The sequence below is a fragment of the Pteronotus mesoamericanus genome, unplaced genomic scaffold (assembly GCF_021234165.1).
Source record: "Pteronotus mesoamericanus isolate MK-2021 breed Mesoamerican mustached bat unplaced genomic scaffold, CSHL_Meso_final contig_2, whole genome shotgun sequence".
Classification (NCBI taxonomy): domain Eukaryota; kingdom Metazoa; phylum Chordata; class Mammalia; order Chiroptera; family Mormoopidae; genus Pteronotus; species Pteronotus mesoamericanus.
The window spans coordinates 14,536,598-14,562,026 of NW_026555084.1; the positions used below are offsets into that span (position 1 = coordinate 14,536,598).

General features: G+C 47.8%; 1 protein-coding gene across 1 annotated transcript; it reads left to right on the forward strand.

Annotated features, from left to right (window-relative positions):
* Positions 1–3,183: 3,183 nt before the first annotated feature.
* CCDC69 (coiled-coil domain containing 69) lies at positions 3,184–25,383 on the forward strand. Its single transcript, XM_054568152.1, has 9 exons — positions 3,184–3,330; positions 10,899–10,968; positions 13,242–13,348; positions 13,855–13,942; positions 19,974–20,047; positions 21,106–21,207; positions 21,716–21,835; positions 22,727–22,824; positions 23,546–25,383. The coding sequence occupies exons 1-9, from the start codon at positions 3,310–3,312 to the stop codon at positions 23,721–23,723; spliced, it is 858 nt and encodes a 285-aa protein (XP_054424127.1). The 5' UTR covers positions 3,184–3,309; the 3' UTR covers positions 23,724–25,383.
* The last annotated feature ends 46 nt before the right edge of the window (positions 25,384–25,429 follow it).

Sequence of the window (25,429 nt, forward strand, 5' to 3'; positions counted from 1 at the left end):
TCCTGTGACTTATTTAATCAGTTGGACGCGTGAGTGTTTACGTTACTCATGAGCATCCTTGTGTTTCATCCTAACTCTGGGGTAGTGTGGCTTTGCATTCAGAGGGGAAAGGAGGGGACGAGGGAAGGTCTCCCGAGGTAGATGGCATCTTTGCTGGGTTTGGAGGTGAACGGACTTGACAATGGGCTAGGGCAAGCGAGCTACATGAGAGGCTGGACCCCTCACGCCTGCTTAGTACGAGCAGGGCAGATCTCTGTTTTTAACTCAGTGTGCCAAGGCTGAGGCAGTGAGGGGCTGTGAAAACAAGCTGCCTTCCCTGGGCACGGAGCCGTCGGCCCCAGACATCGCAGGGACATTGGTGTCTACGTGGCCTCTGAGTGGTTTTGGCCCAACCTGGAAAATAACCCGCCCCCCCCGCCACACACAAAGTCATCCCCACTAAACCCAATACAGGCTTCCATACATATGCCCTCTGAAACCTTGAGAGGTTGAACCAGATTTCTGTGTTATAAAGGAACATCTGTGTACTCTGTGACATAAAACCCATTAGAAATATTTCTAATCATCCTTGCCTCGGAGACGCAACCTTTGGTATCACCTGTTCTGCATATGTACATGTTTTTAATTCTGTTCTTTTCCTTTGTAGCTGAATTCCCAGGTGTCTAGTGTAGGCACCCTGACCGCCTGATATGCCCCAGTCACCCAAGGACTCCGTCTTTGCCTCCACGGAGTGTTGAGTTCGGGGCCCAAGCTTCATGTTAGCACTTGTGGTAGCAGTGGTGGTTGTTGTGGTGGTGGTTGTTGTTAAAAGGGCAGAAATGGTAAAACTTCAAATTAGTTGCTGAGAGGCAGGCAAGTCAAGATGGTAAGGCCCTGGTAGGAGGGGCTGCCCCCCGATATCTCAGTGTTCCTAGGTCAGCTAGTGAAGAAAAGCCTGGACTCTGCCGGGAAGGGCCCTGCGGGGTGGCAGTATCACATTCATGAACGGTCATGCTCAAAAAGTCACCTTGGAGCCCTGGCCGGTGGGGCTCAGTTGGTTGGAATGTCATCTGATAACCAAAGGGCTGCAGGTTCAATCCTGATCAGGGCACACGCCTAGGCTGCCGATCGACCCCTGGTCTGGGCACCAGCGTGGGCCCGTGCAGCCCCCAGTCTGGATGAGTAGGATCCCCTGTCCGGGCGCATATGGGAGGCTTCTCTCTCGCACTGATGTTTCTTTCCCCTTCTTTCTCCCTTCCTCTCTCTCTAAAAAAGTAATTTAAAAAAATGTCCTTGGGTGAGGATTTTAAAAAAATCAACTTGGAAAAAGTAGGGGACCCCCCCAATAAAAGGAAGAGTCTAACAGATGACCCGAGTCCTGGCTCTGGTGACTTGGGGTGCGCTTGGGGTTTCCAGGCCCTGTGCTTTGTCCTCTCAGTGTCCTCTACCCTCAGAGCACTGCGGACCTTCCCAAACCACCTGGGAGGACAGGGCCAGACCGGGAGCAGGGCTGGCAGGTGAGCGGAGGGGAGCCCATGTGGAGGAGAGGAGACAAGAGGGAGCAGCGGAAATCCATCCATCTTTACCACAGATGGATCTGAATCTGTCCATTACCTGAAGACCAGCCATCCTACTTCTCTCAGCAAGTGAATTTTAATCCCTAAAAATCATTTATCTTGTGTCACCTTTTTGTTGTCAAAACTGAATCTTCCAGAACAACTAGGCCAAATGCCATACAATACATGAAACATCCATCCCCATCCATGCTTCCCCCCAGATAAGTGATGTACAGACTGACCTACTTTCAGCATTTCTTCCCCCCAGAGAGGGAGTTCTTGTTCACGGAGCGCCCATGAAGCTTGCAGACCTCCTGACCATTTCTCCGCTGCCCGTGCAGCCCGACCCCTGTCCCTCGTTAAGGAAGCAGCCTGACAGCAGACAAGTTATCTCTGCTGGGCTCAGTAGTGTCTCTCCAAAACTCATGTACGCCCAGAACCTATAAGTATGACCTTATTTGAAATAGGGTTTTTGGGGATATAATCCAGGTAAGATGAGATCATACTGGATTACGGTGGATTTTCTGCAGCTGCAGCCCCTGCAGAAAAAAAGAGCCTGGAATGGGAGTCAAGAGTGGGTCCTACTTCTGCCTCTCTGGCTAACTTGCTGTGTGATATCGAATAGCTGGTGTGCTGTCTCTGGGCCTTGCTTTCTCCTCTGTCCAATGACTGCCATGGCTGCTTTAAGGTTCCAAGAGAGGCATTTGTTTCCTGTTAATGTCTTTGTACAAGTAAAACTTGAATACACTATTGTTATAAAAACTTTAAGGATTCAAATAAAACCAAATTGACCACAATTTTAGTTCTTTCTCTAGAAATGATGACTGCCTTCCATTTGTGCTTTTCTAGGTATGTTTTCCTGTGCATTTAGGTACTAATAGAATGATTTATTTTGCATATTGATATTCTACCAAATACTTTACCATCCTTTTTTTTTTTTTTAATCATCACCTGAGGACATGCTTATTGATTTTAGAGAGAGGGGAAGAAAGGGAGAGAGAGGGAGAGAAACATCTATGTGAGAAAGAAACATTGATCAGTTGCCTCTCAAACATGCTGTGACTAGGTACAAAATCCCTGACTGGGGATCGAACACACAACCTTTATGGGATAACACTCCAACCAACTGAGCCACACTCTCCAGAGCAACCTTTCCCTCTTTGTATGTAAAGATCTACTTCATATATTTTTAAACATATGAGTAACATCGTATAGTATTATACACCTCAGTGTATCGAGCCAATTGTGGATGTGAGGCTAGTTTCCGTTGTTTACCTATTACAAATGTCTCTGCCCTGAGTATCTTTGTAGGTGCCATCATCCTTACTGTTGGGTACCTTTCTCTGCGGGCAGTGCCATTGCACGGCGGTGAGCATGCTTATGGAACTTGGAAGGTGGCCAGGCCGCTGAGCTGTCATCCTCTGCTCCAGGCCTTCCCTTTTACTTCCTCTCCATGGGGCTACTCCAGGACAGAGGGTCGGGGGAAGGGCTCAGGACCCCCACCCAGGCCCTCCTGAGCAAGGCCCCTCCATTCCTGTCCTCCAGAGAAGCCTTCCTCACGCAGGGGCTGACAGCTGCATGCGTCAAACTACCGGGCCTGTCCTGCCCAGAGCAAATGAACAGGACCGGACTGATAGAGGCTGAGGTGCCAGAATGACCTCGCCCCACCCCTTCTTCCACAGCCGCAGCACGTCAAGACCAGGAAGACTCTGACCTACCCATTGCCCAGCTCCCTGCCACAGGAAGGAGGAACCAGAAGCCCAGAGAGGGGAGGATGCCCTCCCAAGGTCACACAGTGAGCAAGTGGCAAGCCCGGGCCTCCACTTTGGACTCCCGCTGGGGAGTTTGCCATTGGGTTAGGGAGACAGGTAGATATTGGGCAGTATATCTGTGACCTCCTCCTCCCCAGCCACTGACCCCGTTTTCTGTCCTGCTCCTTCAGGGTCCTGCCTGCCAGGCTGAACCGAATGCCAGAAATGGTGCTGGGTCCTTTGCCAGCTCCTGGCCCTCTAAGGTGATCAGAACTGGCAGGTACCCCAGGAAGCTAACGGGGGACAGGAAAAGGTGGGCTCTAGGGAGGAAGCGAAGGAATATGGTCTGTTGGAAAGCCTTTCACTAGGCCTCAGCCTCTCCATCTGTGAACTTGGGGTTGGGCCCTGCACACAAGGACTTCACGATGTGTGCCCTGGTCTGGCTCAGCAGGTGCTTCAGAGGGGAGTGGTTCCGTCCTCTGCTGACGTCTCCTTCATCAGTCAGTCAGACGGGAGCACTGGAGACCACATCTGCTCACCTCCACTCCCTGTTCGGGGTGCTCTGGGGGTGCTACAGGTGTTCTGACAATAGGCGGCACCCCTGGCACAGCTGAGTGGTGCCGGCTGGCTCGGCTTCCTTTATGTGGATAGTATAGTCACGTTGGTCTGTACCCCCGACAGGTGGTGGGTGATGCTGATGCCGCACTGTGCAACAGAATGAGTTGAACTAAATCTTAAACATCCCTGATAATGTGAAAATGAAATCAAATTCAGGCATTACTTTGGCAAAATTCTTCTGCCCATCTTAGAGATGGAGAAATTGAGGCCTGTGTTGAGGGTGTTCTTCTGTCTGAGCCCCGGCCCTTTGGGTGTGAACGCTAACATTTCTCAACAGCTCTGAGCTTTTAGGCCCTGCCTTTGCTCCTCACAAGGCCCTGGAAGGGGCCCCTGGGGCCTCCGCCCCCCCCCCTCCTTCCTGCTTCCACCCCCAGCCAATCAGCTTTGACTGTGGTTGTTCAGATCCTGAAACTAATAGGGCCAGGGCCCCACCCACACTGAGTCCAGACACCGGAAAGGCAGCTCTGATACTGCAGAGGGGTGTGTGACCTGAGTCCCTTGAGGCTCAGAATCACCCGTCCCCTAAACAGTGAGCTACTTGGATCCATCTGTATATGCGCTAAGGAAACGGAAGGGACTCCAGGCTCCACCTTTAATCTGGATTCTCATTAAGGCTCTGCTCCCCGGGCCTCATGTTTTCCATCTGGAAATAGGAGGTGGGGATTGGAATAAACTGTCTCCAGGGGTCCTCCCAATCCTGTCTTTTGGGTCAAGATGGGTGTGATGGAGTTATGTGGCCAAGGGTAGCCAGGGCTGTGGCTTATGGGGACAGGGAAAGAGTTAGGTAAATTCTTAACGTCGCTTTGATCACTAAATTCTGTAAGCTAAGCCCTAACACTGAGGACATAAATGAAAGCACTCAGTTGGAAATAGACAAAGCCTTGGAGTTCCACAGAAGGGATGGAGTTATGGTCCCTGAAGCAAAGTTGGCCCAGTCAGTGTCTTCAGGAGAGGCTGAGCCATCCTTAGGGCTACTCTGGGCTTCCGTCCTGGTAGGGTTTCCGTCCTGGTAGGGTTTCTGTCCTGGTAGGGTTCCCGAGGTGAGGGAGACCTGGGCAGCTTCTATCCCAGTAGCTCCTGCCTTACTCATTCTTCCCTGGTGAGGCCTGGCATTTGAGGGAAGTTGAGGAGTCTACCCCGGAGGCTTTCTTATGGAACTGTGGTAATTCACCCAAAGTGCTGCAACATGAATAATACTCAACAGAGCCCTCTGAGGCCCTATTAATGCAGGTGGTTTTTACATACCATCTGCACCAGCTAAACACTTAATGCTTACCAGAAATCTTCACTTGCTGTACATCAGGGATACCTTATAGAATTACAGACTGTTGGAGTTGAGGGTTCTCTGAGTTCACGCGGTTCAACCTGCAAAATGAAGTCTGCCTCTCCTTTTATGCTACCAGTGATGGAGAGCTCACTACCGCCACTCTCCAATAAGGCAGCCTGCCTCTGTTTGGGATAGTTCTGAAATCCTTCTTCAGGTTGTAGTGAAACTTCTTGAATCTCCTAGTCCTTGGCCACAACCCTGCCCTCCAAGGCTATGGACCACAAGCTAGCAGTTTCTGCAGTTCTGCAGAGATTTGAAGAGGGTAGCCAGGGTTTTTTTATTGCTCTTGAGACTGACCAACTGTTGTTCTGTTCACACACACTCCACCCTCAGATTCTGTCGATTCTGTTCAGACTGTTGTTAACAGTCTGGCCTATAGTTTGGTTTGGGGTCTCCTTCCATATCCTATCAGTTCCTTTTCCACGCATTCCAGTTTGCCAGTTTATCCTCCAAAGTGCAAACATTCTCTAGGGGGTCCCACCATCCCCAGCCTGAACAACCTGGCTCCACAGCTCGGGACACTGTTCTCCCACTGTACCCTGACTCTGTGTCTGCTTTGGGTAGCCGCGTCCTATTCAGACCAGGTTGGCTTCAGGCTGAACCCAGAGCAGAGCTCTGATCTGCTTGACAGTGAGGACCTGAGCCCCAAAACTGCACATGTTACCAAGATATAGGTGTCCTGTTTCCAGCCTTCTTAGTTGAAGGGCTGTCCTGGAGTTCAGCAGGTCAGAGAATGTCTATTCCAAACCTGACCCATCACAAATAATGAAACAGGTCCAGAGAGGGAAAGGGACTTCCCTAAAGTCACAGAGCAAAGCTGGAACCCAGGTACCAGCTGCCGTCCCTCTTCAGAGGTCAATCTAGCCGTCCCACCCCTGCCCTAGGCCTCCGCCAGCACTGCTTTTGGACGGGAAATTGTCATCTCCCTCCCAGGTCCTGTTCTCTCCCACTGCAGGGCGAACTCTGCTCCATGACCTCTGTGTTGGAGGCAGCCAGAGCCAAGGCCCCACCTGGGGATTTTCCACGCAGTGGCTGCTTATCAGTGCCTACTCAGTTCTGGGCAATGCATCCTCAGGTTTTTACGAGCACCAGGATCCCCGAGAGACTGGAGACTGGAGCCTCCCCGCACACACTCCACCCTCAGATTCTGTAGACCTGGAACTGGGCCTGGGCAGCCGTGTTAAGTCAGTGCTCCATGTGGTTCTAATACAGCAGGCCCATGGGCCACATCCCTGCAAATACTGCTCTGGGCATCCTAATGGGGCAAATCCGCGTTGGGTTTCGCAAATGGTCCCCGTTCTCCCGGAGCCCCTTGGACTAGCAGGAGATACACAGGTTACCAGGTAGGTCCTCACGTGGGTGCCCAAATACGCCCTAAAGATTAGAGGTGACAGGAACTAACTCAGTCCTGGGGAGAGGTGAGGAGAAATGATACATGAGGGGGGCCGGGGGGCCTGAGAAATTGTCGACTGTGCAGACAGACCTCATTTTGTCACACTGCGCTGTATTGCGCTTCACAGATGTTGCATATTTTACAAATTGAAGGCAAGACCCTACGCCAGGAAAGAGGTTACAACTCACTGGATTGGGTTGGTCTGGAACCAAACCCTCAGCATCTCCGAGGGACGCCTGCATGTCATGCTGGGGTCATCTTGAGCAGCATGGGATGGTCTTGAATGCATGGGTGCACATGCTGGGGAGCAGTAGGTTGTTTTGGTTTGGTTTTAGCCCAGCTAATTTGCCAATATTTTTAAGCAAGTGATTCTGTTCCATGTTGGCAAGGTTGCAGTGAAACTGGACTTGTGTGCTATGAGTGGATGAGTTAATTGGTTTAGAAACTTATTGGAGAGTAGGGTGACTACTTTTAGATGTGTAAAAAAATCTTACACATCAGTATGTTAACTAAAGCATAATTTGGGAATTGAAAAATGGAAATGCTCTAAATACTCAACAGTAGGTTATTGATTAAATTCATCCATAAGGATATAATACCTAGAGTCATTAAAATTAATGTTTTTTACAGAATATTTAATGCCTATAGTAAATGCTCATAATATACTTGAAAAATTAAGATATAAGGAAATAATATATTTCAATGCTGAATAAATAAATATATCTGTATCTATATCTATATATATGGCTACAGTTAGAAAAAGATGTTTACAAATATTTAAACATTAAGAAAATGGGCTCTAAAATATATAAAGGACTTATAACTCAATAATAAAAATAAATATTTTTTATTTTTATACATTTAAAAATTTAAATTTAAATGTTTAAAAACTTAAATATTTAAAAATTGGGTTATTTATTTTTATTGTTGGGTTATTTATTTTTACTTATTTTTATTGTTGTAGTATAAAAAGGACTCATATAACTCAACAATAAAAATAAATAAATAACCCAAATAAATAACCCAATTAAAAATAAATAAATAACCCAATTAAAAGGCAGAGGATCTGAATAGACATTTTTCCAGATGGCCAACAAGCACATGAAAAGATGTTTAACATCACTGATTATCAGGGGATGCAAATCAAAACCACAGTGAGATATAAGCTCATACCTGTTAGAACGGCTATTACCAGAAATAGAAGAAATGACCTGAGTTGGATGTGGAGAAAAGAAAGCGCTTGTACACTATTGTGGGCATGTAAATTGATGCAGTCCCTGTGGAAAACAGTGTGGAGATTCCTCAGAAAATTAAAGGACTAAGAAATGATCCAGCTATTCCACTTCTGGATATTTATCCAAAGAATACAGAAACTCTTAACTCAGAAAGATACCTGCACCCTTATGTTCATTGCAACATTATTTACAATTGCCAAGACAGGGAAACAACCTAAGTTTCCACTGGATAAAGAAGTTAGGGCACAAATGTAAAATGGAATACTACCTGGCCATTGAAGAAAAAATCTTGCCATTTGCAACAACGTGGATGGACCTTGAAGGTATTTTGCTAAGTGAAATAAGTCAGAGGAGAAAGGTAAATACCATAGGGTTTTACGTATATGTGGAACCTATAAAACCAAAAAAAAAAAAAAAAAAAAGAATAAACAAAGCAAAACAAAAAGCTCATGCATAAAGAGAACAGGTTGGTGGGTACCAGAGGTGAAGGGGCTGGGTGGGGGGAGGGGAAAATGGGGCAAGGGGGCCAGTTGCATGGTGATGGGTGGAAACTAGGTTTATGGTGGTGATCGCTTTGTAGTGTATGCAAGTATCCAATTTTAATATGTACTCCTGAAACGTCTATAATGTTCTATTTTACCTCAATTCAAAAACACAAAATGGAGAGGAGGAAGAGGATGGTAGACGGAGGACAGTCTATGACAGGCCTTGAATGTCATTCTGAAGGAGTGATCCCGGGGCTGGTTTTGTCAGGATCTGGGGACTTGGGTGCAGGCCGTGTCCTGCCTGTGGTCTGGAAGCTGTCAGCGAAGGAGTGTTTCCATCCTTTCTATGATGCATCTTGGGAAGAAGACCATTTTTCATGAGCTTTATGATCTTATTTCAGGCAACCCGAGGCCCATGGCAGCCTAAGAGACCTACCAAAGCTCAGTGGAGTCTGTGTTCTTGCCATCTTTTTCAAACATAAAGTAATAAATTTAGTCACTGTTTGAACTCTTAGAATATGCCAGGTGTTGTAGGTGCACCATGTCTTCTAATCCTTCAACCAGCTGCAGGGGGAAACCAAGGCATGGGGAGCTCATACAGCCGCTCAGTGCTGGGCTTAGGATTGGAATTCAGATCTGGGCAACACAGGGTTGATGATCAGGCCACTCCAGTCTCCAATGCCCTGAGGGCCGTGGGTTAAATTAGACCTCCTCGATGCCACTTTGCAAAGGAGGAAAGGGAGTTGTCCAAGTTCGTGCAAGAGCCGTGACTGGAGTTCAGGAATTCTCACTCCCATGAAAACATTGCCCAGATTAGTGTAGCCAGTAGTGGCAACAGGGATGAGACAACCATTTATGTTTATCTCCCTCCTTCCTCCAGCCCAGAGTGGAGAGGCTGGCTCCTGTCACTTCCCCAGATTCCTGTGTTGACAGCTTCCCTGGCTTGTGCCTGGGCCAGCCCTCTCTCCCTCTCCCCTGGGAAGGGAGGGCTCAGTCTTCACAGGGTGGAGGCCGGACTGGCCAGCCACTGAGCAGATCTGGGGCGCTAGGGCCTGGGGGAGGCATGGTGCCTCCCTCAGTTTGCTAGGGGCTCACACCGTGCCAGGAGCAGAATGTTCTAGAAGCCTTCTCTTCACTTATCTTCCCTCCCCAACCAGAAGTATGCTTTCTAGCAGCATTTCAGTGGTTCTTGAGTTCATGAAATTGTTAATAATTTTTATTCTAATAATTACTTTTTAAAATCTGTTAAAGTTTTTCTTTTACAGTGGTAACTCGCAATTGAACATTTTCATAGCCTTTCTATAGGCTGACTTATTTTGTAAAGTCTCTCAAAATGGGGGTCTAGATTATCTTTTTTAATTATTTTTTAAAGAGTATCTTGAGAAGTACACAAAAGGGCTGACATTTTTTTCACCCCAAATTCTGGTCCAGTGGTCAGTGCCAGATCCTAACCAAATTTTCTCGTTTCACCTGGGATGAAATGAGAAAATAAAAGGTGTGAGCATGTGTATAACATTCCATATTCCTGGAAGAAGTGGTCTTGAGTTTGCGTTACTGTATTTTGGAAGGTTAAAATGTCCTCTATGAAATGAGAATGATAGCCTACAAATATTTTTTCCAGCACTCTTGCTTGTCAAGCCATATCAACTCCCCTGTTAAAAATATTAGTCATTTATGAAAACTGAAAACCTGGGAGCCGCTGACACTGCGGTCAGGGAGGCCCTTCGCATCCATCAGCTTCCTCCAATCAGCCCCAACCAACACTGACCAAGGCTGGGGAAAGGGCCCAGTAGGTGTGGCTCAAATACTTGACTCTGCCAATTACCCCCAAATCTGCTTTGATGGGGTCCTTACCTGCCTTCTCATCTCTGAACTGGGATCCTTCCCATTTCCCAGGGTTGCTTTAAAGATTAGCTAACTAGTGTAGATACAGCAGCATAATGCCCGGCACATCCCGATGACAGTGTCTTAGCCCATGAGACAAGGTAAGTGCTTCTGCCTCCTTGTGGTTGAGGAAGCAGCCCCTTCTTGTTAGAAGGTAAATAATAAGCAGGTAAAACCATGGCCTTGACTTCTAATGCTCTGCTCCCAACACCACAGAACTTTAAGGGAAACTTGGCTGGAACCTGTGATAGCCACAGGCCCTGAGAAGAAAGGGGAATTGTCTGAAGTGAAGGTTGGGAAGTTTTAGGGCCCCATAAGGTCATAACTAGGATGAGGGTAAAAGCTGAAAGTCTGGTCAAGTCCCAGGAGAAGGAAGAAGAGGGTGGGGAGGGCCCTGTGGTTTCTGGCAGGAGCCAAACCACAAGAATATAAGGGACACTCAGCCAGCATTGGATTCTTCGCGGGGGTTTCCCTGGCCACGACAAAAGGTCCTGTTCTGGGAACCCCATCCATGCAGAGGGTGTGCTGCCTTGGGCGGGGAGGGGGCAGCCTGAGTGGTCTGGCACAACCAGAAGTCCTGTCTGGCCTTTGGAAGGGGCCTGCTGCGGCATCCCTCCTCACCGACCTCCCACCCTCTACCTCCGCCTCACTGTTGTGCCATTTCTTTCAGAGACGCCAAGAACCAGATCAGCTGCCCAGACCAGAGCTCCAGGAACTAGGTCCCCTCAATGGGGACGCAGGTGAGTAGCCTGCTCCATAAATACCTTCCATGAGGTTTTCTACTTTGTAATTAACAAAGGCCATATCGCTACTTAATTGTCTCATGAGATTTTAGATAGGTTACATTAATAGGAGTATCGTGTCTGAAATTAGGGAAGTGACAGTCCTAACTGGTGTTCCGGGCTGTTGATACCACACCTGGAGTGCTGAGTTTATCTCTGCAAAGGACACTTCCAGAGGAATCCAAAAAAACTGGAAGGAGTACAGTGAAGGAAAATCAGGCTTATGACGGATCTGAAAACCAGGTCCTGTAAGGAGCAGTTAAAGGAGAAAAGGATGTTTTACCTGGAAAGAGGCTGTTGCAATAAAAACACAGCAGTTCTCTCCAAGTGTCTGAAGTGCCCTCGTTGGAGAAGAAAAGCCTTGTACGGTGTGATCCCGAGGTCAGAGCCAGGGCCTCCAGGTAGCAGGAGCAGGCAGGCAGAATTCAGTTCAGTCTCAAAGGACTTTTTTGTGTGGTGGTTGGCGTAAAACCATCAGCCCTGCCCAGCCATAGAATGAGTTCTGCACCTCCGAAAGTGTTTAATTACAACCTGGAGGCGGTCGGGGGTATTGTAGATGAAGTTCAAGTACCAGATAAGCGATTGGACCAGAAATCAGAGTTTCTCTGTACAGAAGAATTACCTGGGGAAACTTCAAAGACACAGCTCCTGGGGCCCCACCACAGACCAGTGAAATCAGAATCTCTGGGAGTGGGGCTGGAGAACCTGCACTGTTCGTGATGACATAGTTTTTGAATAAGCTTCTCCCCGGCTGGAGCCAGCCTGCTACGGGTCTGGTGGACAAACGTTTGGGGCCCTGAGCCCGATGACCTGTGAGGATGTGGGCTCTCTGATCTCGGCCACTGCCATCCGCCAGGACCCAGGGCACTGACTCACTCTTCCTCTGTCCTGATCAACCGACCGCGGTGTTGGCTTCTCGCTCAGCAGTTCCTATTCCCACGTTTCTCATCATACCCTTTGCCAGGCCCTGCCTAGGGAGGTCTGTAATCATAGTACTAACATGCGTTATAATGCTAACAGCACTAGTGTTGGCCTCTAATGCTTTGCCATGAGCCCTGGTGAACATAGAGAGGCCACGGAGTGAACAATAGAGAACTCGGAGCACTTCCAAATGCCCGGCACCCCCTTGCTGCTTCTCATGTGCAGTCAGGCGAATAAGATAGTAGTTTGCAGAGTTCGCTGTGGATTCAGACTGTGTAGCTTCATACCCTTCTCTCTGATTGTGAACTGGGAGATCTTGGACAAATTGCCTAATTTCTCTGTCCCTCAGTTTTCTCGCCTGTGAAATGGAAATAATAATGGTATCCACCCCATCGAGTGGTTGTGAGGATTATGTGAGTAATACCTGTGAGGCACTTGGAACAGAGCTGGGCATGATCCTGGGCGTGCTAAGCTCTCAGTATTCCTTTCCTGCTGTTATTTTTCTGTGGCCATTGTTTCTGATTTAATTATCTCAATAACCCCATGAGAAATGTATTATTATTGTCCTGATTTCCCATATTGAGTAACTGAGGCACAGAGGGGATGGGTCACTGCCTCAGGTCATTCCCGGATCCTGTTAGACTCCAAGTGGCATCAGCAGGGCCTGTTTTGGATTTTCCCTAAACAAGGGCCAGACTTCCTGTTTGGTCTCCTTCCTGCTCACGCAGAGCCTCACCTTCCGGCTGAGGACGTGCTAAAAGCGAGGGTCAGACACTCACAGGCCCCAGCAGGTAAAGCCCACGACTGAGTGACCGCCTTTATCCACACCGCATTAAGGAGAGGTGGGAACTGCGGCAGACAAGAGAGTCGCTTCCTGGACAGGGTGGGAAACAGCTACTCCTTGACCCCAGCTCCTGGTTGACACAAAGGCACACACTGCCAATTCTTTGGCTTCTTCACAAAAGCTGAAAAATCTGTCTTAAGTAAAAGCTGCCCAGTCATTAAATACCAGCAACTAATTTTTTTGGAGGGAGAGTGTCTTGGGTAGTGCAAATGGGCTGAACCTGTCTTGTCAGTTATCAGCCCTGCTGTAGATCCCAGAGGGCAACACGAGACCACCGGCCCCTCTACCAAAGGAGATCTGCAAAGCCAGGGAGACTTGGGGGCTGCTGGGGAGGTTGACCCCCAGCTGAAACCATTCCTGAGGTGCTCAGCCCCAGCCTCCCACATTCTCTCTGCTGGTGTGATTGCCCCACTCCAGCTCAGTATGATTTTAATTTTTAATTTTTTGTTTTCTTCCTCGCCTGTAGCCACAACTGTCCAGCTCTGTGCATCCGAGGAGGCTGAGCAGCGCCGGAAGGATATAACCAGGATTCTCCAGGAGCATGAAGAGGACAAGAAGAAATGGGCACAACAGGTAAATCCCAACCACTGTCTTCCTCCTGCTCAGCTCCCCTTGCAAACTCCAAGAAAGAGAACCAACTTTTGATTTTATTGTTGTGGTATCTGTTACTCTTTTTTCCAAGAGGGAAGTTACCTGTTGAACCAATATTTGTAACTGCTTGCCTGTGACTCATTATATCTATTATATGCAAAGAAAGCCGGGGAAACACTAACAAAGTAGAAGGGCTTCCTGCCTTGAGTGGGCTTCAAAATGAGAAGACTCCTAAATCCCTTTCCACCTAGATAATTCTCTGGGACCCACCCCGCCCCAAGCCCAAGAGAAGGCAGTCAGCCACACCTGCTGTGTCTCAGGGGTCCTGGGCCCGCTCTGAGCACGTTTCCATCAGTCTGGTGGGGGGAGGGCTGGGGGACTGTGATCACCTAGCTCCGCGTAGCTCTAAGGGTCAGTGAATGGGTAGGTAAGGCTCTGCTGAACCTGAACCTACTCAGTCTCAGCCGGCTTTACACCCTCACCCCCAGGTGAAGAAGGAGAGGGAGCTAGAACTTCAAGAGAAACTGGAGGAGCAGCGAAGGGTCCTGGAGGGAGAGCATGAAGCAGCCCTGCAAGGTAAGGATGGAGAGGCTGCTCTAGGGAGGGTGTGGGAGGGTCCTCCTACTGTCTGCCAAGTTCACAGTGGGTGGGCGGGGCTCCCACTGGCCCCGCCCTCCTATCTCTGGTTCATAAGCACTTGGCTGCTGCAGGGCTGGACTTGTCCTTTGGGGCATTGCTTTAAAAGTCTGACACCATGCCTTGTTTTACCTTAGTTGGGAGGTTTTTCTTTTCCTTTTAAAGAGGAATTCCTATTTCTTAAAGGAAATTTGAAAAACCTAGACATATAGGAGAATTTTTAAATATTCATATTTCTTCCTCATAATAATGACAGTGTTTACAATTTCTGGTTAGGTCGAATTTTTTTTTTCAAGTAGCTTTAGTTCCTCTTACATCACCAAATGTGGTCCTCATAGAAAATTTAGAATCTATAGATTAAACAAAAAGATCTTAAAACATAGTGGTTAGGATCTCAGGCTCTACAGCCATAGGCCCTGGATTTGAATCCCAGCTCTACCACTTATCAGCTGTGTAAGCTTGAAGAAGTTAGTTAGCTTTGTTCATAGGGTATTTAATTTAATTTAATTTTTACATAGAAAGAATTTAGAACAGTGCCTGATATTTTGCAAGAGGCTGAGCAAATAATTATTAGCATTATTATTTTATCATTGAGAAAATTAAAAGTGTGTGCAGTTCCATTCAGAACTCGTCAGCTATCCCTTAGATGTAGGTCCCCTTCACTTTTTGTTTATACCTAGAACATAAATCTGTACACACATACATACTTTAGATGGAGAAGATAAATTGTTGTTGTTGTTGTTTTACTTTGAATTGTATTAACCATTTGTCATTCAACGTCTGTGATATAAGTTTTAATAACAACATAACACTCCCATGTGTACCCTTGTTCATTTAACTGGGCCCCTTTGGTTAGGCATTTAGGTAGTTTCAGACTTTTGCCACTTCCTACCGTAGTAATGATACTATTTTGTGTGAACCCTGTTTTGTAAAACCTTGGCCACATTCATCACCACTGTCCACTCATCACCATCACCACTATCCAGTTCCAGAACACTGTCATCACCCAAAAAGTAAACCCCACACTCACCGGTCACTCCACATACCCGCCTCCCTGACCCCCAGCCTCCGGTGACCACCAGTGCGCTTTCTGTCTCATGGCTTCGCCTATTCCGGGCACTCACGTAAATGGAAGCATACGACCTGTGGCCTCCTCGAATGGCTTCCCTCACCCAGCATAATATTTCCAAGGCTCATCCGGACTGCAGCAGGCATTTGCACTCCATGCCTTGGTTGCAGTTTTGCCCATTTTACAATTTACTCCACTCCTTTTTATGGCTGAATAGTATTTCATTATTATTAGCGTGGAGACATCACGCTTTGTTTCCATTCACTGGCTGATGGACACATGGGCTCTCTCCACCCTCTGGCCACTGGGAATAGTGCCACTAGTACAAGCACCTGCTTGAACACCTGCTTTCACTTCCCCTGGGTGTACACCCAGGACTAGAATTGCTGGGTCATACGGTAATTTTATGCTAACCTTTTTAAGAAACTGCCAGCTGTTTTCCACAGTGGCTGTGCCATTTTACATTCCCCCCCGGAAATGCATAAGCGTTCCAATGCACCACATCCTTGTCAACACATGTTATTTTCCGTTGTCGTTGATACTATTATTATTATTGCCATTTTATTGGGCACAACGTGGTTTCTCATTGTGGTTTTGATTTGCATTTCCCTAATGACTAATGTTGCTGAGCATCATTTCATGTGTCTTTTGGCCATTTGTATGTCTTTTGGAAAAGTTTACATACATGTTTGATGCTATAGACATTAACCTAGAAAATGTTATTCCAGTTTTCCCTTTAATCATCAGTATTCGCATGACCTTTCCCCAGAATTATTTATCTTTTAAAAATATGATTATTTACAGGTAAAATTTTGTTCATTTCATTTAACATTGTGTCAAACATGGTCCTATGTAATTATGCAGCTACTGAAATGTTTATAAAGGCAAGGCCATTGCATGCGTGGTTTTCCCTAATTTCTCATGAGTCTAGACATCTAGGTTTTAACTACTACAAGCAACACTGCACTAAATGTCTTTTGCGTAGCGATGTGCCCACATTTCACATGATGTCATTAGATTCCCAGAAATGGAATAACTAGAACATAGGTCTGAACAAGCTTAATAATCTTGAAACATATTGCAACGTTAGCATAAAATGTTTTGAAATGAAATCGAGTCCCTTGCCTTGGGATCTTGTTATAAACTAACATGCCCCATGAAACTGGGTCTGTCACTTGACCTCCGTTCAGTTTCTGTATCTCTGAAATCTACCTTGAATCTCAGTTCACTTTCCATACATCTAAAATCTACCTTCCCTGCCTCACAAGGCTATTGTGGGAAAACAGCTCTGTTCTCCAAGCACTGCTTTGATATTATTTTTAGCATTATAAATACATTGATAACTTGCTAAGGTTTGTTTCATGACTCAGGATGGTGTATCTTGTGACTGTTTCATGTGCACTTGAAAAGAATGCATATTTTGCTATTGTTAGGCTAAATATTTTATAAATGGATCAATTAAATCAAGCTAGTTCACGGGCGCCTTCAATTTTTCTATACTCTTACTGGTTTTCTGCTTTTCTGTTGAATATTGAGGAATAGAATTATACTATACTATAATTATAGTATATAATTATATCAACTATTGTTGTGTATTTGTCACTCCTTTCAGTTCTATCAGTTTTCGCTTCATACATTTTGAAGAACCATTGTTAGGTGTATAAACATTTAGGATTATTATGTCTTCTTGGAGAATCGACTCCTTTATCATTGTGTAGTTTATCCCTGATAATTGTCCTTATTCCCACATGTACTTCATCTGAAATTTATATAGCCACTCCAGCTTTCCACCCTCTTACTTTTAACCTACCTGGGATGTGTATTTAAAGTGAGTTTCTTATAAGGCCCTGACTGGGTAGCTCAGTTGGTTAGAGTGTTGTCCCAATTCACCATGGGTTGCAGGTTCAATCCCCGGTCAGGGCACATAGAAGAATCAACCAATAAAGGCATAAATAGGTAGAACAACAAATCTCTCTCTCTCTCTCTCTCTTAGTCAAATTAATAAATTTAAAAAATAAAGTGGTTTTTTTAAAACCCATTCAGATATTCTCTGTCTTTTATTTGGTAAGTTTAGACCATTTAATTTAATGTTGTTATTGATGTGGTTGAATTCAAGTCTGTCATTTTGGTATTTGATTTCTATCCTCTGTTTTTTAATCCTCTATTTTTGCTTTCCTACTTTCTTTTGGAGTATTTGAATATTTTTAATATTCTATTTTAACTTACCTATTGTTTCTTTTACTGTTAATGTTTCACTGTGTGTTTATGTTATCATTGCTCTAAGAATCACAATATATGTAACAATCTACTTAAATTAATATTTTACCACTTCAAGTAGAATGTAGAAACCTTACCATCTTGTAGGCCCCTCTGTCCTTCCCACTTTTTCTTGTACTTGTCTATGTCTTACATCTACATACATTGACTACCCCATCAGACAACGTTACACTTTTTGCTTCTAACCACCAAACATATTTTAAAGAGCTCAAGGGAAGAAGACTAGCCTATTATGTTTACCCAGGTATTTGCCCGTTCTGTTGCTCTTCCCATATACCCAGCAGTTCTATGTTTCCCTCGGGTATCATTTGTCTTCTGTCTGAAGACTTTCATGAGCAATTCTTTTGCAGTAGGTCTGCTGGTGATGAGTTCTTTTAGTGCACCTTCATCTGAGAATGTCTATTTTACCTCCTTTCCTAAAGGGTATTTTCACTGGATATAGGATTCTGGATTTATAGTTATTTTATTTGAGCAGTTTTAAAATGTTCTTATTCCTTCTAGTCACTAAGATTTCTAATGAGAAATCCACAGTCATTCAAACTGTTACAATTTTCTCTAAGTAATACACTATTTTTCTCTGGTTTCATTCCAGATTTTTCTTTGTCATTACTTCTCAAAAATGATGTGTCTGGGCGTGGATTCCCTTGGGTTTACTTTGTTTCAGACCCAGTGAACATCTTTTTTTCTTAAGATTTTACTTACTTATTTTTAGAGGGGAAGAGGGGGAGAAAGAGAGGGAAAGAAACATCAATGCATGGTTGCCTCTCACACGCCCCCTACTGGGGCCCTGGCCTGCAACCCAGGCATGTGCCCTGACTGAGACTCTAACCAGCGACCCTTGGGTTTGCAGGTGGCACTCAGTCTACTGAGCCACACCGGCCAGGGCTCAGTGAGCATCTTTAATCTGTAGGTTTGTTTTGCTAAATTTGGGAAGCATTCAACCATTCTTTTTGCAAATAGTTTTTCTGCACTACACTCTTCTCTTCCTGAGACTCTGATGACACAAATGTTAGACATTTGGGGGTTACCTTAAAGGTCTCAGAGGCCCTGTTCATTTTTTCCAGTATTTTCTCTCTGTTGTTCAGATTGGATAGTTTCTATTGATCCATTTTCAACTTCATTAGCTCTTTTCTAGGTCATCTCTATTCTCCTATTGAGACCACTCAGTGAGTTTTTATTTCACTTATTGCATTGTTTTTAGTTCTAAAACTTCCTTTTGTTTCTTCTGAATACCTTCTGTTTATTTGCTAAGACTTGCATTTTCCCATTCTTTTGAAGAGTGTTCACCCTTACTTCATGGAGCATTTTTATAATGGCTGTCTTAGAGTCTCTGTAACGGTTCTGTGGCATCTCAGCACTGGCATCTGTTGGATTGCTTTTCCTGGGCAAGTTGAGATTTCTCCACTACTTTGTATGCTAAGTGTTTGGGATTGTGTGCTCAGCAATTTTGGACTTGTGTGCTGAGCCATTTTGGATTCATATGCTGGCAATTTTGCATTGTATCCTGGACCTTTTGAATATTTGAGCTACATGAGATTCTGGATCTTGTTTAAATCTCCTGGTTCAGTGGTACTTCTAATTCTTGTCTTCTTGCCCAGTCTGCCTGCCACCATTTACTTTTCAGAGTCTGGAAGTAGCTGCTTCGTTTATTCCATCCAGGTTTTATAGCTACATTCAGCTAGACAGAGAGGACGGGGCATGCTTCCTCCCTCTTACCTGGGATCAGAACTTGTCTTGATGGACAAGTTAATTAGGCAAATTAGGCCCATAACCTTAAGAAATTAAGCCTGTAATTTTAATATAGATGAGCCTCCATCACATTTGTACTACTGCACATTCTTTTGTCTGCGTCACTGCTCACTGCCCACTGTGACGCAGACCCCTTATGGCCGCACATTTGACTGTATTAAACTTTCCTGGCCTCTCTGTCCTCTTTCCCATCCCACCATTAATTGGTCACTTCCGTGCTGGAATTTTCCAGCAGATACTTTGTAGAAGAGGTGGGATGAAAAATATAACTGTATTGATCCGGGGAATGCCAAACCCAGCTCTGCACAGCGCGGCCCAGCCTGGAGAGGCCTGGGAGACAACTAGGTCCGCCTTACTGACCCACTGCACAGTCGAGGCAAAAGGACTTCTAGATATTTTAGGCGATCTCCTTGAGGTTTCTCAGTTTTGAACAAGCAGAATCAGGACCAGGCAGACTTCCTAAGGACTTGAGGATTTCATCGTTTGGCTAACCCAGCTTACGAAACATTGGCCGTACGTACTTTCCGTGGCTCGCTGTGGTTGGAGGTGAACAAGCTTGCTGCGAGATCTTTGGATCTTGGCCTCAGCAAGGTGTGGGTGGCAACCCCAATCTTGGAGGGTTCGTGGTTCCTCCCGGGATATAACTTGTTTCCATTCCCATGAGCTTGTATTCAATATCTACTATACTTCTGACATAGACCCAAGCCCATGAGATAGAAGGATGGAGAAGAGCATTCATTCCCAACTCATGGCCTCTCTGGGCCCCAGCTGGTCCCCGGGGCTCTCTGGTCCTCATGGGACCTGCCAGAAGGCTTTAGGGTGAAGTGTCTGGAGGTCTGAGCTCACAGAGGTCTTTTCTGTCTCCTTTCCCTACAGCCCTCCGTGACTCATTTGAGCAAGAGAAAGAAGCCCTTACCCACTCCTTCCAGGAGGCCAAGGAGGCCCTGCAGGTGCGAGGGGTTGGGCCATGTCAGTCTCTGGGGGAGGCGGGGACGGCCCGCAGGAAAGCAGTGTGGAGCCCCAAAGCAGCCAAAGGCATCGGTGACAGAGCTGATTATCTTCCACGTCTCCAAGCCCCTTGATGTGGCAACCAGGCTTGAGATTAGCACTGGCCTACTTCTGAAGGACTATTGGGGAGATCTTGGAAACTTCACGGGGCCAGGTGCCACTGTGTGATTAGACTGGTGGTGGATGCACAGGGACCTGTGGAGGCCTGAAAGAACACATTTGACGCTATCGGGCTGGTCAGGGATTTCCTGGAGGGGGTGAGATCTACGCCAGTACCTGGAGGATAGGTTGGAACTGTTCAGATGAAGAACAGTAGGAAGGGTGCCTTAGGCAGGAAAAAACCCAGACCGGGGACCTAGAAAAAGTCCAAGATGCCTGGGGTGTAGGATAGAGTGGGAGCGAGAGCTGAGGCTGGAGAGGCAGACAAGGGCCAAATGGGGGGAGCCTGTGAATCCTACTAAGGGGTTGCATTCTATCCTAAAGGTAATGGGCAAGGTTTTGGTGGAGGAAATTCTTGGCAGGGGAAAACTATGGTGACAAGAATGTGTCTTGGCAGGGGAAAACTATGGAGGTGGGTAGTGGAGATAAATGGTGATGGTCAGAGACTCGACTGCCAATGCACTTGAAAAAATAGAAAGAATGCACCTTGCAGTGGGAGGAGTGATGTGATATTTGGTTGCAGGAGATGGTGTGTGGCGGGGAGCAGTGGGAGAGAAGACTGGGAGCGGGAGCGTGGACTGAGCCTGTTTTGGGTGTAACACAGGCCTTGAATGCCAGGACATTGTCCCCAGGCTGTGGAGAGTTGTTAAAGCTTTAGAACAAGAAGTGGGACTGGTGTGCTTCAAGCAGCGGTTGAAGTGGGTGCAGCCTGCCTTGTTGGGTTTGGCAGAGCAAAGGCAGACTGAAGAAACCAAGACTGATCTCTCTCTGGGGTGTGGAGAGGTGCACCTCTGCCTCCATGAACCAGGCTTCCATCACCTCCTTCCTGCTCCCTTCCCAGGAGACCGTAGATGCGCTGACCTCTCAGCTGGAGGACTTCCGGGACAAGATGAAGAGGGTAGAGGAGTCCATTCTCAGCCGAGACTATAAGAAGCACATCCAGGTAGGCGGCAGTATGCCTGGAGGCCTTTCCTTTTGGAATCTCCAGGGAGGTCAGGGTCTAGGCCCCAGGAAAGGCCAGTCCCTCTTCAAGGACAGGGCTCAGACTTGACATTCTTACCTTCACAATGGTCTGGAAGAAACAGGGTTCCTGTGTCACTGGGCAGGGAGGGGGGCAGGGACGGGGGAGGGAGTAAGGCTCAGAGAGAGGATTATGGGATAGTAAAGTGCTCAGGTTCTGGATTCAGAGAGAACTAGGTGCAAACAGCAAACCTACCATTTAGCACAAGCAACTTAACCTCTCTGAGCCATGGTTTCCTCATCCGTGATGCCTCAGTGGGTGTTGTTGGAATAGAATGAGATAAGACATATTAAGCACTTACCATGGGCCAAGACAGGGAAGGGACTTCTGTTAAGTCAACTAGTGAGTTGGAGGCAGAATTGGGAGGAGGGAGATAGCCCTTGTCCTTCTGCCTGCTGGTCTGATGAAGTCACTCCATGTCCCTGTCTAGGATTACGGGAGCCCCAGTCAGTTCTGGGAGCAGGAGCTGGAGAGCTTGCACTTTGTCATCGAGATGAAGAATGAGCGTATTCATGAGCTGGACAAGCGGCTGATCCTCATGGAGACAGTGGTACGTGGGCGGAAGCAGCTGCGGGGAGGCAGGTCAGGCCTCTGCTTTCTGAGAGTCTCCTCTGAAGAGTGTGCAGAGCATAGGCACTCTGATGAGGCCCCCACCAGTTTAGACCCACCACCTATGCTGGCCCTTGAGACAGCTGAGGCTGGTCTCTGGCCAGTCTGGGTCAAGCAGTGGGCCCTTGTCACCTGGGTCCTGTACTTTTCTTATTACTCATGCCCCTGTAATGTAGCTGACACCAGGGCAGGTAGCCCGGCTGATCGGGGGAGTTGGCAGATGTCACAGGTCAGGCTGGGGCTAAGGAAGGCTGTAAAGTCAGACAGATATGAGAGGCCAGGCCTGGGGAGCAGTGGACATTAGGGCACAGGTGGCTTTGTCTGCAGGGGAAGGGGGCCCTTGGAAACCTGGGGTTGAATCTGAACAGAGATTACATTGATCTGGAAGATGTCTCCCTGGTCCTGGGTGTGCCACACAACGTATATTTTCATCAGACCATCTCAAATGTCCCGTATAAACTTTGTTCAACCATTTCTATGGCATAGCATAACAGACACAGTTAACTTCATTTATATATATATTATCCCCTGACTTGGAAAACCAGGAAAATCCTTTTTCTTTTGAAATGATGGCAAAACGAGATGGGGGTGGCTGTATTCCTTTTTTTTTTTTTTTAATGTTCTCCTGTAACAGAAATAAAAGTTGGCAATCCTCTGTTCATGCCTTAGTTTTATTTATTTTTTTTTTTAAGTCATCTTATTGCTCCATGAAATGTAACATTTGGTCTAGAATGAATCAGTGTTTCAGTGACCACGGATAAGAGGGAGGTGATGGCGCACACTGCATTATGGGAGTTTGGTGGCTTTCTGAGCTCATTCTGATTTATTGCAGAAAGAAAAAAACCTGCTGCTAGAGGAGAAGATCTCCACCCTCCAACAGGAGAATGAGGACCTCCTCGTCCGAGGCCGCAACCAGGCGGTTGTGTCAAGGTAGCTGTCCCCGCCTCCTTTCCTCTTGTCCCCACCCTTTTTACCAAAATCTCCAGTGCAGAGTCCCAGAGAAGCCCCAGTCGGGGGGTAGAGTGGCAGGCGCAGGCCTCCCCAGGGAAGGGGCCTCCTCTTTCTTTGAGAGTCGGGTGTCCCCAGAGACCCGCTCTGCCTAGAAACCTAAATTAAGGCCCTTAGTAGTGCCTGTTTGTCCTCATCCCTGCTGAGTGGGCTTCATGGGAGCCCAATCTGAGAAGAGGGAACCAGAAACATAGAGCTCAGGAGGCCAGATGAATGAATGTTCATGAATGAATCTAAGGGCTTAGTAAACGAGAGCTAGTATCCTGGGTCAGACATAACTTGTTGAACAGTTTTCATATCCTCTAATCCTCCTCATTACTCTAAGAGCTGGGTCCCTTTATATTCCTTCCCATTTCACAAATGAGGGAACTGAAGTTTGACCAGAGTAAATAAATAACTTGTTCAAGGACACACAGCTAAGTGTTGGGGCAGATTTGAACGCAGAGCTGTCTGCCTGTGGGGGCCACTCTTCTTGGTCAACAGATGAAATCGCCTCTGGTGTTCAAGGTGGGCAGGATGGGGCGTTGGGGACCCTGGAGCAGGCTGGCGGCCCATCGGAGGAAGGCCCCCTAGAGGAAGGGGTTGGGCTCTGCCGTCGCTGGAGACCCTGAAAGGGAACCCCGGCCTCTGTGTGCACCCACAGGCAGCTCTCAGAGGACCTGCTTCTCGCCCACGAGGCCCTGGAGAAGGAGTTGCAGTTAAGGCGACAGCTCCAGCAGGAGAAGGAGGAGCTGCTGTACCGGGTCCTTGGGGCTGATGCCTCCCCCGCCTACCCCCTGGCTTCCGTCACCCCCACGGAGGTCTCCTTCCTGGCCACATAGCCTCCGGGCCGGAGCAGCCACGACACCTGTGGTCACAGCTCCCTGTCCGGGACTTTCCAGGGAAGACAGCGGGAGCCTCTCGTTCAGTTCCCAGGAGGGGACGTGGGCGGGAGTGCAGCGGGAGCCCGGGTGTGTGCCCGGTGAGCCCCGGGGGCTTGGGCCGCGTAGTCACCCATGGGGCTTCAGAGGCCCCTGGAAGCCTTCCACTGAGTTGGCCCAGGGAACGAGCAAGAGGAGGCCTTTCCTCCCTCCCCTCTCTGTTCAAGTCAGGGAGTTCTGAGGCTTTGTCCGGGCAGCCTGTGCCGCTTTGATGTGAGACCAAGGGGGCACGACCTCCTGGTCCTAACTCGGTCAGCTTGGCTGCCAGCTCATCAGCTTGCCCCCCAGATGACCCCGCTTGTGCCCTGGCCTTCCCTCAGCCTCAGTTTACTCCTCCTCCAAAACGGTCGGGGAGACAGAACAAATGACTCCTGCGTCACTACAGTGTCCCAGGAAGAAGGGGGCCAAATCCTGTGGGTCAACTAGGGGAAGTGAGTGGCCGGGAGGAGGTCACTGGAGGCCCCTGGGTCTGGCAGTGCCAGGGGCCAAGCCAGCCACAGCAGGGGCTGGGCAGGGCGTCGGACAGGCCACCGCTTCTGGTTTCAGAGTCTGGTCAACCCTGGGTTGATGGCCAGAGCGCCTCCTCCTAGACCAGGCAAAGGTCACTCCTCGGCCCTCCAGGTCCCTCAGCCTCAGTGCCGCGTGGACACCGGGGCCCCCTGGTGGCTCTGAGTGCACTCCTCGGCCAAAGCTGGAACCTCACCTCTGTGCAGATGAGGAAACCTAGGTGGGCAGTGGGACTCACAAGGCCAGGACTGGGACCTCATCTGTCACCCAGGCGTCATCTTGTGCTTTTTCTTTCTCCCCAGGCTCTGGGAAGATCAGATCTATGACAATCTTTCTCCTCCTTTCTCTCCCTACCTGGCCCCCACCCACTTCCGGTCTCTCCTGTGCTCCTACTCACACCTTAACTCCTCCCACCCCTGATCCCAGGCCCCTAGAACCTGGCTCTCCGCCTCCCCACAGTGCAAAGGGGTGACTGGAGGAACTCACCACAGCAGGCCTGTCCAGCCCTGGCATCTGTGGATTTAGGATTCTTCTCAGGAAGCTTCGGGTCAGCTGGAGGCCGTAACAACAGCCTTCCCTTGCATAGAGCCTTCAGACACACCTCCCTCCTCTGAGCCGCATAACTGCCTTCATGTGGGTTCTTACCCCTCTTCAGCATCAAAGCAGGCTGAGATCATAGGAGCCAAAGGGTCTTGCCCAAGGCCCCCAGCTCCAGCCCCGGCCCTGGGCGAGCACCTAGGAAAGGTTAGCCCACTGGAGCTAACGTTTCCTGCATCGTCCCAGGCTGCCTTCTTCATCCATTTCTAGTTCTGGGCGTTGCCCAGGGCCTGGGGAACATGGGGCTGCTTCTCCGGAGAGGAGCAAACAGGGCATCCAGGAGCCTGGGGGCAGCTCTGGAGTGAATTTCACACACACCCTTCACCTGACTTTTCCCAAGGCCTGTCTGGGATGCACTGGTTCATTGGACATTAAGAGGAGAAACCAAGAAAAGAATTGGTGGCCAAGGAATTTGAGAAACTCCAGGTTCAGTCCGATTAAATAGATCTGCAAACTGCAGGGCTTCTCGGAACCTTTAATAACTATTAACGTCCATTGCAGAC